Source organism: Cebus imitator, unplaced genomic scaffold (assembly GCF_001604975.1).
Source record: "Cebus imitator isolate Cc_AM_T3 unplaced genomic scaffold, Cebus_imitator-1.0 Scaffold1, whole genome shotgun sequence".
In the NCBI taxonomy this organism is placed as follows: Eukaryota; Metazoa; Chordata; class Mammalia; order Primates; family Cebidae; genus Cebus; species Cebus imitator.
The window spans coordinates 8,289,763-8,304,096 of NW_016107316.1; the positions used below are offsets into that span (position 1 = coordinate 8,289,763).

Sequence of the window (14,334 nt, forward strand, 5' to 3'; positions counted from 1 at the left end):
GATGGGGAGGAAGGCAGCAGATCACACTGCCAGGTGTGTTCCTATGCAACAATTTTGCATGTTCTTCACATGTACCCCAAAACCTAAAATGCAATAAAATAAATAAATGGGAATAAAAAAAAAAAAACAACTTAAGCATGCCTAATGTTCCCATCTGCTCAGCTCTCTGGTTTTCTCTCAGGAATGTATGCTATTCTCTTCAGAGGTGACCCCCAGTTCTGGACATCTAGCCCTAAACTCATAAGCTTGGCAGCCTCACCTTCCATGGTCTAACCCAAGCCAGCCTGCCATTTCATTCCCCGTTTCTCTCCAGCAAGCATTTGGCGTTTTGTCTAAATGGAACCTCTTGCTGTTCTTAAACACGCCCTTCCTATTCCAGTTTCTATGCCTTTAATCATACTGTTTCCATCTGGTAAAAAAACTCTGCATATCTGTGCCTGTAGAAAAACCACTCATTCTTTAAAGCCCATTCCAAATGCCAGTTCTTGCAAAAAGACTTCTTCAATTCCTCCCATAGCCTTCTGTCTCCTGAGAGTAGATGTACACTTTTCCTTCCTTACTCCCATGCCACACTGTGCCTTATAAGTCCTTTATTTATTTCGCCTTGAACCCAGTGCCTATATTGTCCTCCACTCTAGCCTGAGACTTCACTGGGCAATGACCGCTCTTGTTTACTTCTTGTCTCTAACACTGAGTAGCTTACAATTACACTCACAACCATACTCGGCACACCCTTAGTGGACAGAGTTGAAATCCAGTGACTCAAGGAGGAATCATGAGATGTCAGCCCACCTTCTCTACTCCAGTCCATCATCACTGTTGCTTAAAAGTCATCTTTAGGAAATAGATTTTCAGGATAAATTTTTTTTTCCACGAAATGTCTTAGCTTGCAGACAACTAAGACGTCCCTCTCTGGTCAAGGACAGAACAATGGCAATAGCTCTTCTAGGAAGCTGCTGGTGCTGAGCGCTTAGGGAAGGAAAGTCAGGGGAGGAGGAGAGCCAAAGAGATCTGTGTTCCCATCTTGATTTCGTAGTCATTCGCTGTGTGACTTCACCCTACTTATTTATCTTCTCAGAGTCTCAGTGGAATAAAGTTAATCTCCATGGGACTGATGAGGAAATAAGCAGGATTGTACATATGTTTATAAATTTATAGTTCTACATCTTCCTTAAATACTATAGCTCTAGTCCCAGTAATGAACCACCAGACATGGGAATCCAGTCCACACTTCTTTCTCTTGAGGAAATTACACTGACAAATGGAGTTTTAGTATGATAAATCATCATCAAAATTTGAGACTTCTAAATGCTCTATTTAGCCACCATGATCTTTCTTTACATAAAACATTAAGAAAATATTCAAAGTACCAGATTGGGCAACCCACAGTACTCTGGTAGTAGCGGGGGGTGGGGGCGGTGGGGGCAGTGCAGAAGCCCCTCTCAACGCCTCCCTGCCTGCTACGGCAGTGAGGGATGGAGTTTTTGAACACAGACTCAGAAATCTGATGCTCAGGGGAATACCATTTGAGAACCAGTTTTAAATCCCTGCAAATTCTACTTGGATCACTTTAAAGGCTTTTGAGATTAGACTTGACCAAGAACTCAACACTGTTCTTTCTGGAAGCATAAAAAGCTGGGACCAAGAACAGCTAAGCAGGCAAGTGGAGCTGCTGAATTCTGGGAGGTACATGTGAGCATGCACAGATGCACACAGAATTCAGGGCTTCCAAGACAGAACAGGCAAGCTAGTCTCCTACTTTCAGGCCTTTACACACTCCCACAGTTGTGAATAAATGGGACGTGTTATTACTATTTCGGCCTTTGTACACACTGAATGCAACAATGTAAAATGCATCTGGTAAGAAATGGATGGGAACCATTAAACATGTAAATAGTAAAAGAAGCGTGGTAAGATTATAGCTAATTTGTTTTGTAAAATTTTAAAAAAAATTAATAAATCATTCTTTTAACAACGTGTGTATACGTGTGTGTGTGTGTGTGTGTGTGTGTGTGTGTGTATTTTTTAGAGGGATATCAAAAGTTAAACCAGTAAAAAAAGCCCATTTATTTGACATATCATCACACTCTGCCTCTAGCTAAACCCCTTACGAAACCAAACCAAGCCAAACAATAACAACAACATAGCACACTGAGTTAAATGCAATGCGAGGAATCTTTCATCAACTATAATCTAGATTAAATGTGTTTTCAGAATATATGAGCTTTGGGGACACTTTTCCTTTTCAAGAAGCTATTTAAAACCCTCCAAAGACACCAAAAATTACACCTATGGAGCTTCTACTTTTGGTTCAGTGCATCTTGGAAGGGTCTTACAGCATTTCCTTAGCAAACTTCTGTTAGGGTTTAATCTATATGCAAGGAAGTTCCAACTATTATTTTTAATGGAGATAAAATACTTGAAAAATTAAAGTTTAAAGCAGATTAGAGTGTGTAACAGATGGTGATTACCAGGAAAAAAAAGACATTTAACTGTGCTTGCTATTGTGGAATTGGAATTTTGAAAAGGGGTGAACATGAGAGTTGAGGAAGAAACATGAGCTTAGTTTGAGTAAACATAAATGTGCCTCGTTCATGTCCTCATTCCCATTTGTCAATATATTCAATCAACAAACAAGAAAGAGCATCTCTTTTGTTTTGTTTTTTTTCAGTCATGATTCTTAAACCATTTCTCCTCAGAAAAACTTAAAGCTTTTGATAAGAGAAACATAACCTTTTGGATAAAAGATATATATATATATATATATATATATATATATATAATAAACATTATATACATATTATATATGTAAAATATATATATAATATATATATATATAGTCAAAATCCTGAAATGGTTCCTAAAACCAAATGCTACATAAAGAATAAAGAAAATGACTAAAAATATTCTGTAAGCCTTATTTCTAGTATTGATAACCATTTTCTTTCATGTTTAGCAATATTTGTTTTATATGAATCTTTGTAATTTACTGTCCTTAGTATTTTCTTTGGAATGTGATACAGTAATTCATAAACATATTTGGGAAAAATACATAATGGTTTTCTTCACATCTTTTTTTTTTTCCTCTGTGTGCACTTTTGTTGGCTTACGACCTTCAAAAGGAAATCAAAGACCAAAATGATCCTCTATTTATGCTAGGGATACAAAAGTTGATCACTTCTAAAATCAAAGAAAACCATGGGTGCATTAAAAACATTTTCCATTGGATTTCTTAAAAATTAGGATAAAGAAGAAGAAAAATGACATTATAAATGATTTCAGAAAAAAAATGCATAGTGACTGATATGATTTGGCTGTGTCTCCACTTAAATCTCATCTTGAATTCTAGCTCCCATAATTCCCCATGTGTTGTGGGAGGGACCCCATGGGAGGTAACTGAATCATGGGAACAGGTCTTTCCCATACTGCTCCCATGACAGTGAATAAGAGTTTCACAAGATCTGATGGTTTTATAAAGGAGAGTTCCCCTACACAAGCTGTCTCTTGCCTGCTGCCATGTAAGATGTCCCTTGCTCTTCCATCATGATTGTGAGGCCTCTCTCGGGCTATGTGGAACTGTGAGTCAGTTAAACCTCTTTCTTTGATAAATTACCCAGTCTCGGGTATGTCTTTAGTAGCAGCATGAGAACAGACTAATATAGTGACCTTTGGATTTGGTTAAAGTATCATATAACATCTTTATGTTATAACTTCCTTATCAACAAACTAAGGGATGTAAAAAAAGTTTCTATTACGATTTTTGAAACTTACTTTCAAAATCCAGGAAAAAGTGTGGATAGTTTTCAATTTCCCTGGTAAGGACTTTGAGCAGGTTTCCCATCCCAGCAAACCTAGGAAAGGCAACACAAAACCAAATACCATTAGCAACATAAAAAACAGACTTGCATGAATACCCCTGGACCCGCTATAGCTACCGTTGAAGACCAGAAAGAAAGCATCTCTACCCCAGGGGTTGAGCAATAATGTAGCAACTCATTTCTAAATTGGTGGCAGATAAATGTCTCTGAGGTGTGCTAGGTCTTTAAAACTTAGGGACATGTGGCCTAAGCCATACAAAGTATGACACTGATAGAAGTGTTATAAGCTCTCTCTGGAGAGAGAGAGCTGCAATCCATATCTCGTTCACCATGTAAAACACCAAACACACAAAAGAATATTCTATGAAAAGAATCAGGTAATTTTGTTATAAGCGATAAAGTTTAGGAATATTTTCCTAAGTGCTTCCCTTCCACTTTTCCTAATCCCCTGGATTCTTACAACAAATGTTTCAGCTTTGCTTTGTTTCCTTTCAATAGATGTGAAACATGTCATATCAGTGGACAAGACAACAAAGAGGGCATTTAAAAAATACCTGTCCAAAAACGCAAGTTCCTTAAAGCTCACAAGGAATAGAATTTAGAAAACACAGATTTACACTCCAGGAACTCCTCTTAACATGTATAAGAGGCCAGATTTCTCAGAGGAGTGGCTCCCAGGCAAATTAGAGGATCTTGTGATTTGATGTTTCAGTGGTAATGAGATTGGATACTTCCGGAAGCTTAAAAATGAAAAGGCATAATGCCCAAAAAGTGACTCTCAGTAAAACTGCAGCCTAAGACATCTGCAAAGGTGAGTCAAGTCAACAGAAAAAATATAAACTTGTTACATATCTTCAGTCTCAACTTAAAAAAAAAAGAATAGCTAAAAGGTAGGGGTTTTTTAATAAACAGAAAAATTTTTACTGCTCTCAGCTCTAGACATTAACTTCTTAGGGAATTCACCAAGCCACTCATTCATTCAACACATATTTATGGAAGAGCAATTAAATGCTGGGCAATGTGCTCTTGGGAAGACATTCCTCTAACTCTACTGTAAGTGAACTCTTGTGCCTCAGATATCTCAGTTTGTGAAAGTCAATTTGAAAAATTACTGAACTGGTGCAAGGGAACTGCTGGCCTTCAATTTTCAATGCCTATGGTTTCCAACAATATTTATGTTGATACAAGGAATTTTAAAAAACACCGCACTCTAAGCAAGACGTGGCGAGAGAAGAATGCACTGAAAGTATGACTGTGTGCGTGAGAATATGCAGCAAGTGGTGGAATCTGGTCTCCATAATCCTCCGCTGGGAAAACACACATTTGCAGACATACTCTTCAATATAAATCACTAACGTGAAACCAGAAGAGAGACTGTTTAAGGAGTCTACCCTGTGTTAGATGGCTGGTGTCTAATCCCAGCTGTTTTCTGGGATTTCTAATCCCTACCTCTGCTACCCAGAGCAAGAGAATTCATCTCTGTAAGGCCTCAGTTTCCTCATCTGTAAAATAAACTTTTGAAAAGGATCTATTTCATCAAGTTGTGAGAATTAATGACATAAAAGTATAAAATGCTTAGCACAGCACTTACAAGAAGTGCTCAAGAAAAATTGCATGATTTTATTATTGATGACAGTGATAGTTACCACTACCATCATTATCATCAACATCATCATGATTATCCTAACAGCCTTCAAATACCTGTGAAGGATTAGCCTATGGAAGGGGGATTATAATAGGCTATATGTCACTCTAAGGAAGAGAAGACTAACAGAGAAATGATGAGAAAAAATTTCTAAACATTATAGTTATCTAAATATTAAGTGACTTGTCTACTGAAATAGTGAGTTTTCTCTCACTGGTAATATTTAAGTAGAAAAATGCTATATCAGCCCTTAACATTGTTGGAAAAATGAGTTATGTGTTGGGCAGAAGGGTGAACTAGACACATCCTAGACATCTCCCACCTTGAGGTGTAGGAATATTCTGGACATGCACATACACACACACACACACAATGGAAAGCAAACACCATACTTCTCTCTCCCCAAAGATTATTCTCTATCCTTTCTGTTATTCTTCCATTCTTTCCCTGCATTTTATGCACATTTCCTTTTAAGATATTTTTGAGCAAAACCCTGTTTGAGGTAGGTTCTGCCAAACTAAAGCTTGGGCTGGTGGAATCCACTCCTGCCACTAAGCAGCATTCACGAATCCTCCTGGGTCTCTAAGAAATAATCTCTTTGAGGGTGGGGAGGGATAACATAGGGAGAAATGCCAGATATGGTATGCACCTAAAGTAAAAATAAAAATAAAAGAAATAATCTGTTTCCAGCTTAATGAACAATTGCAGCTTGGACTTGGAATCACTTCTTGTAGGAAGATAATTTTACTGTTTGATGGAAGTTAAATATTCTTAAGTTTCTTAGTTTTGTGCTATGAATGTGTCATAAGGGACCTACATGGATTGGGCTTCCTTCTAAAATTCTGTCTTGTATGTGATTTTACTTTCAGAGTACCTGAGTAGAAAATATGTCAAGCCTTTGAAACTCATAACAGATAGAAACAAACACATGTAAAAATATGTCCAAATATTAGCTGTGGAATTCTAGCTCTTCAAAATGTTATCTCAGTGGTTTGGCTGATATCATCAGATATTTTGGAACATCATTCCAACATCAACCAAGATTAATTACTTGAAACTCCCAGTATTCTACATGTGTTACCCCTCTAGAACAATGGCCGTGGACACTGTGTAGAAACAGAGTTCAAGTCTAGACCCATGGAGCCTAGAAAACCTGTTTTTCATTTCATTACGGCCAAATGATTTGATGCTTACTGCCCCATGCCAAGGTTGATAAGAATTCATGGGAGTATCTTCTGGTTTAGGAAGATCTGCGGAGTGAACTGGTCCATCATCACACAGATAGTCACCTAGTAGACACCACAGTTATTTTTAATTGGACCTAGGGTTTCACTTGAAAAGACCTCTCATCCATATTCTGCATAACAGATACTCTCCAATTATTTTTCAAGCAGCTCATCAGTGAATACAAAATATGCATAGCCATTACCACAGTACTAGTGAAATAGCTTACTTAATTCATATAGAGCTTCTTAAGTTATCTCATTCAATAAAATGACTTTAATTATTATACACTGTTACAGAATGCAAATAAGTAATGGAAGTAGAAGGAGTAGGAAAGAAAAAGTGAAACAGTAAAGGAAAGGTAGTGGCAAGAAGTAGATGAATTATAAGCCATCCGATCCAGGACATTTGTTGATGGCTTATCGCTTTGGGATCCTGGATAGCCAAAGCAAAGAAGTGTCCCCTTCAATATTTGGTGTTCAGAAAATACAAACAGGTTATACTAGAGAAGTATAGCTTTTTTGTTCGTTTGTTTTATTGAAAAAAGGAAAAAGAGTCATGGCTAAGAGAGAGTCAAGACAAAGTGAAACCTCCTCTGGTTTCTAAGAGAAGAGGCTGTTTCACACAGGAAGTCATATTTGAGAATGAGTTGAGTCTCTGAGCTCCCATGGGCAGAGCTGTGGCTTCATGGCCAAATGGGTGACAGAGTAGCTTGGTTGGGGTGTACTCTGAAGAGCTGGGAATTCTGGTTTCTACATTCTATTTGGTGATTCCATGGATACCCTCCTAATGTGACCTGGTGCTGGGTCCATCTCACAGGATGTTGGTTTATCACTTTTCTCTATGGTGTGGGAGCTTATATCAGACGGAATACGGCAATCCAGCAAGCGCTCTGAGATCCCTAGGAGGACTTTAATCTCAGTATCTTAAAATTATGATGATTCGTGGCAGTTTCTACAGATAAATAAATTGCTTATGTAGGTTCAGAGAACAGGAAATGTCTCCACTTCTCCCAAAGTGGAGGAGACACATTTCAAGAAGGAGAGAAGTATGGCAAGAAATGTAGGTAAAAAAGTACTGAAAGGTTAGAGATAGAATGAATAAAGGAGGATAAGAGATGTCCTAGGCATAAAATAGTTTAAGTAGTAATTTGTAGAGCATTATTATTTGTAGAGCTATTTGTAGAGTTCATTAATTAAATCTAGTATGTTGTGTATACTGTAAACTTTAGGCTTATTTTAGTTAGACACACACACACACACACACACACACACACACACACACACACACTGACTCCCTTGGCATCTTCAGAAATCATTTCTAAGTTGAAGTCCTACCCAGACATAATGTAGCTACACTGGTATACATGCAAGTTTTCAGATCTAAATTCATTCCTGTGGGGAGGGTCTAGTAGGGGCGGAGCAAGGAGAGAGTATAAGTTGAGTATTCCAATTTCAAAAACCTGAAATCTGAAATGCTCTAAAATCTAAAACTTTTTTTTTTTTTTGAGATGGAGTTTTGCTCTTGTTGTCTAGGCTGGAGTGCAATGGTGTGATCTCAGCTTACCGCAACTTCTGCCTCCAGGGTTCAAGTGGTTCTCCTGCCTCAGCCTCCCAAGTAGCTGAGATTACAGGCATGTACCACCAGGCCTAGCTAATTTTGTAGTTTTAGTGGAGATGGGGCTTCTCCATGTTGGTCAGGCTGGTCTTGAACTGCTGACCTCAGGTGTCCGCCCGCCTCAGACTTCCTACGTTCTAGAATTACAGGCGTGAGCCACCACACCCAGCCTAAAACTTTTTGAGCACTGACATGACACTCAAAGGAAATGCTTATTGAACTCCAGATTTTTGTGCCTGGAATGTTCAACCAGGAGGTATGATATAAATATTCCAAAATCAGAAAAAAAATCTGAAATTCAAAACACTTCTGGTCCCAAGCATTTTGGATAAAGGATACTCAACCTGTACAAGGTCTTGGCTGCCAGATGAAGAGACAGCAGAGCATATACCAGTTGGATACGCACTCATGAAGGGATGGGGTCTTGAAAATCAACATCCTTTATTTGGATGTTTCTGCTTTGGAGAGAGGCATTGGAAGGTGTTCCTCCTTTCATCTGTGTCCTCTCCGGGCAGTCTTTTACTCTTAGAGGCGCCAGTCTTCCCTGCCTAGACTTTCCAGGACTTTGCCCCTTCTCTATTGAAGTGAAGGTGTCTGGGCATCTGGGTCACTGGGTCCCTGGCATTTGCTGGGTCTATTTCCCGATGCATTGTAACCTGCGACTAATTTTCAGAGATTAAGACACAATTTTGAGAATCTGAAAGACAGAGTGGGCCAAAGTAACAACATGACTTATCAAAAGGGTGCATACTATAAGTAATACGTGAACGGGATCATAGAAAAAAGTGCACCATCTAACTGCCTATTACTCCAGAGCAAGTCATTGTAGCTGTGAGTCTTGGGTTCCTTATCTGCAAAACAGTAATATAATAGTATCTCCTGTATGGAACTCTTGTAAGCCTAAATGAACTGAGTGTGAAAGCACCATGTATACTGCAAAGGGCTGGGAAAATATTAAATAAAATTGTTCAACATTACAACTCGTCTTATAGCTCTTATAGTTTAAGGTATTCAGGTAATCTGATAAATGGATTGACGTCCCCAGCATCGTATGATCCCACATGATTTCCATTTTTCTTTATGTTTCAAGTTTGGTGTCCTAAGATCCATGGTCCTTTATGCATTTCTTCTCCACATTAAACTATAGCCAGGTAAATGCTTATAGGCATTAATGGCTGAAAGAGATTTTTCTACATTCAAGACACTGTATTTTAGATACGTTTTCTTATTTCATATTCAAAATGTACTTGGGGGAAGACATATTATTAGAGATTGGAAAACAGAATTATTAAAATTAAGTATAGAAGCTGATTAAAAAATATAAATTCTTATGAAAAACAATTAAATTTTCAAAAGAACAATTTTTACATAAGTTTGTGATAATTAGAGGCTTCAGGTAATTTTACAAAAATTTAAACCCATATTTAATGCAAAATTCCCAAACATAAAAATGCTTTTAAAAATATGAATGATGAGGTCACTCTTTTAATAATACTCAGATTATTATCAAATGTTTTACCTTTGTTTTTCTTTTTTGAGACGGAGTCTCAGTCTGTTGCCCAGGCTGGAGTGCAGTGGCGCGATCTTGGTTCATTGCAACCTCCGCCTCTCAGTTTCAAGCAATTCTCCTGCCTCAGATGCCCAAGCAGCTGGGATTACAGGCACCTGCCATCATGCCTGGCTAATTTTTGTATTTTTAGTAGAGATGGGGTTTCACCATGTTGGCCAGGATGGTCTTGATCTCCTGACCTTGTGATCCGCCCGCCTCAGCCTCCCAAAGTGCTGGGATTAGAGGCGCAAGCCACCGAGCCCAGTCAGATTTTACTTTTTAACCAAACAGTTGTGTCTATGTGTACCCCATGTCATACAGCACACAGTCTAAGGAAAAAAATTTTCTAATAAAGAAAACTCACCCAAAGTAGTTCATAAATACTGCTACTGAAAAGAAATGAAATGTCAAAGAACATAGAGTTAACACGTAGATTTTCTAGCAATCTGAAGCAGGGGACTTGGGATGGCTGTCCACTCCAGTCCTAGGAGGTCTGCTTTATCTTCCTCAACACTGACTCTCTTGGTGACAGTGACCTATCCAAGTAAAAGGAAAGAGCAATGCCTACCCCATCAAAACGTAATCTGATAACAGCTTGGGTGGCAAGTTGCTTCTACCTCCTTTGGTTTTCTAATAAAAATGATCCCTTTAACAATTACTCTGAGAGAATCCCCAGGGCACTTACAGGTGGGGTATGCACTGAGAGAAGACATGGCTTCAGCATTCAGGTGATGCACATTCTATTTAGGGAAACATCACGAGTTTAATTAAACAATCTATCTAAAAGCACATTCCTGGTAAATCATAAGTACTCAAAGATATTAATTGAATGTGAAAATAATAGTTTGTACCCGATACATATTAAGTAACAGAGTAATTATAGTTATTACTACTATTTATGAGAGAAACAGGAACATCAGCATTTGATTGAGTGCCCACTGTGCGTGTGGCACTGTACTTGAAGCGTTCACACACTTTATTTCATTCAAACAGCAAACTTCAGGTAGCTATCATTATCTTCATACTGATTGGGGGGATAAAATGGAGGCTCAAATGGCTAAACAACTTTACAAATACTACAAGAGAATAAAAGATAGAGTCACATTTGACATTGAAAATTTGTGAATCTGAAGTCTATGCTCTTTTCTGCACAGCAGAAGTCCTGGGGCTCCACATCCCTAGGAGGCCCCTGCTTGGGGACTTCAGAGAGTGTGGTCAGCCAAAGGCATGTGGAGGATGCTGTATTGTTGAATGGGCATGCTTATTTTTCTGGGGAGAGAGCCCACAGTTTCCATTAGATTCCAAAGGGGCTGGGTCTACACTAGTGCTACTCAATAGCACGTACAGGAAGGGAGGTGTTTCTTCAGGATCTGAAGGAAAAGAGAAAACCATGTGGGGCGAAGTCTTCTGGAAGGCCTTGCTCCATAGAAGAAGCAAGCTGCCGCCCAGACGTGAAGAATCCTGGGAATCTGGGTTGGCTGAGAGAAGCCCTCCAGCTAGAGAGGGATTCTGAGTGTGAAGGGAACACAGGATACACACTGGTTGACTCATCAATCCTCCGAAAACCGAAGATTTATTCCGCAAGATTCATTTATTGCACTAGTATTTTAAAATGGGTCTTTCAATTTTTTTCCCCCTAAATAGTGTAGAAGAAGGGCGTTTCTCTAGTCACTTTAGGAGTGGGAGCAGTTCCTCTAAAGAGGCATACCCTTGCCAAGGGAGGCACTCATCTTTAAAGGGTGACAATTTTGGATGTACACATGGCATTTCCTATGACCATTTTCTTGGCTCTCAGCTCAAAAGCACTTCTATGAGAGTTGGCTTTAAGGCTACTCAGCGGAAAACCATGACTCCCTTTAAAAAATAATTTCCTAGTCACATTTCCAGTTTCAAAAAAGGGAAGAGATTTCATACACACAGTCACTTTTTTTTTCACTATTTGGAACTATATTTTTGTTTAGAAGAAAAAAAAAATTAAATTGATAGCATTAGCTGCACTCCCAGAGTATAAAACCAAATGAAATCAAGCAGAGTTTATTTTAAAAAGATGTGATCATGGTTTATGGAGAAATTTGTTTGTTTTCTATAAATAAGACATATCAAAGGATGCAAGCCCAGGGAACAGGGCAGTGTGAATGATAACCTCTGCCTGTGTATACCAAAATTTCAATGCTCAGTCTTCATGATTAGATAACAAGCTCCTAGGATATTTCTTTTTTGGTTATGACTATTTGAAAGGACAATTCCTAGGCCAATGCTACTTTCTATCAATAATGAACAGAAGGTGAGAAAATAAATAAATACAACAGCAGCCCTACCAGGGTTTATTTTCTAACATTTTTCTTAAGGTCTAAGATGATAATACTCATCTCCAACAGATAATAAGACCTCTACCAGAAGGGGTAGATTGTCTTATCATTTTAAATAACCCAATAGCTTCCAGAATCTATAATCTCTGGCATCTCTGGTGCAAAGATTTAAAGAAATCAAAGACTCAGATTACCTACAACTCAACATTCTGGGAATAAGAAAATCATTTTTTTTTTTTTTTGCAACATAGCAGTTAAACTACAGACTGAACATGAATACAGCAATGACATATATTTATATAATTTCACATCTTTGTCAAAGATGTGTCTGACTGCATTTATCTTCAGCGTCAGCATGTATCAAAGGGAGGAAAGTTATCATTGGACTCATTTTACAGGTAAGAACTCTATGAACAGGTATAGTAAGTATCCTTCTCAAGGTCCTCCAGATGGGTCCCGGACTTCATAATATAAAGTCCCCCTACATCCCCAAATTTCATCCCCAAATGCTGTATTGTTGAATCAACATGCTAATTTTTCTGGGGAGAGAGCCCACAGCTTCCATTAGATTCCAAAGGGGCCGGGTCTACACTAGTGCTACGCAATAGCACATACAGGAAGGGAGGTGTTTCTTCAGGATCTGAAGGAAAAGAGAAAACCATGTGGGGTGAAGTCTTCTGGAAGGGTTTGCTCCATAGAAGCAGCAAGCTGCCACCCAGACGTGAAGAATCCTGGGAATCCAGGTTGGCCGAGAATACACCCTACATTAGAACTGAGGTCATCTTTTGAAAGCTCTCATTTTACAACAAAAGGATGGGCTCAAGAATCCACAGCATTAGGGTCAAAGAATAGACTAGAAGTGGCTGTCAATCTCCTGCTCTGTCCATTAATACAAAAAGTAAATGGGACATCAAGTTCATTTTCTAAGACACGATGAACTCAAATGCTCTCTGCTCCCTAGCAAGGACACCCTGGCTGGTGGTCCAGAATAATTTTGCACACTTCTCTTCCTCCTCACCTTGATTTTCCTAATCCATTCCCTTGCAGAGCTTGCCAGTGTCCTGCAAATAGCCTCCAACTTGATCTTCCTGACACCAATCTTGTCTCCCTTGCACTCATTTCCATGCTGCCAGCAGAGACATCTTCCTGATCACAAATCTGAGATGCTACTTCCTTGCTTTACACACTTCTGTGGCTCCTCAGTGCCTGCTGGATAAAATGCATTCAAATGTGTGCACTGCACGCAGAAAGCCTGGCCCCTGGCCCTGCACTCCAGCTTTGCCCTGCACATCCTGTCCCTAGAGGGGCTCTGCTCCTGACTGCCTCAGGGCCCTGGAACATGCTGCTCTGTCTGCTTAACATTCTTAATGATCTGCAGGACAGAGTGAGGAGGATGCTATATGTATTACTATATTTTATTTTTTACAACAACCATATGAAAGTTACTCTATCCCAATTTCAGACATAAGGAATCTTAGAGACTTAAAAACTTGCTCCAGCTCACCAGTGACAGAACAGGGTCACTGGAATCCCCTTCTATGTGACCTCTAAGCACCAGGTCTTCGCAATTGCTTCCCCACACCTGCTTTCAAGTAGGAGGGTGGAAATCAGGATCCTTGGAAGGACCTCCTGAGCCCTCCCCCTCCCCTTCTATTCTACACAAGGAAAAACGAAAGCCACTCTCGTGAGTGAGCTCCTCCTCTCTGCTCACCTTACACGCCTTGTGTGCCATGCGACAGTGCATGTCACAGCAAACCATAATTATATATGCTTTCTCCAATATCTCCCTGTCTTCTGGGGCAGGGCTGCTTTTACATCTCCTTGTATTCCCAGCACTTAGGACAGGCCTGGCCTGTAGTAAGCACTGGAAAATAAATCCTTAGGATTATTCTGACTGGTGGTTCCCAAGCCTCAGTCGCTCCAAGGCAAAAAAAAAAAAAAAAGCCTACGTAATAAGCCTTTCAGAAAGTTATTCAAACACCATTTCTATGTCACAAGGTTTTTATTTATCTTATAAAATGATGTTGTAGTTGTCTTCTAAATTTGCCAGGCTTATGTGGATATGTTACTGGTTTATGAAATCCTGAGGTCTAGGATCACTCACCTGGCCAATGCCTTGTGCGGGGCTGGGAGCAGAGCTACAAGCACAACCTGGCCTCCCACATCATCAGG

At 39.2% G+C, this 14,334-nt stretch overlaps 1 protein-coding gene across 4 annotated transcripts in view; it reads right to left on the bottom strand.

Annotated features, from left to right (window-relative positions):
- Positions 1-14,334, bottom strand: part of CYRIA (CYFIP related Rac1 interactor A) — a 112,592-nt gene that overhangs the window by 36,237 nt on the left and 62,021 nt on the right. For all 4 annotated transcript variants that reach the window (XM_017526137.2, XM_037737454.1, XM_037737456.1 and 1 more), the window contains one exon: positions 3,772-3,851. In XM_017526137.2, the coding sequence (XP_017381626.1) occupies positions 3,772-3,841 (70 nt within the window). In that variant the 5' untranslated portion in view covers positions 3,842-3,851. The remainder of the gene's footprint in view (positions 1-3,771; positions 3,852-14,334) is intronic.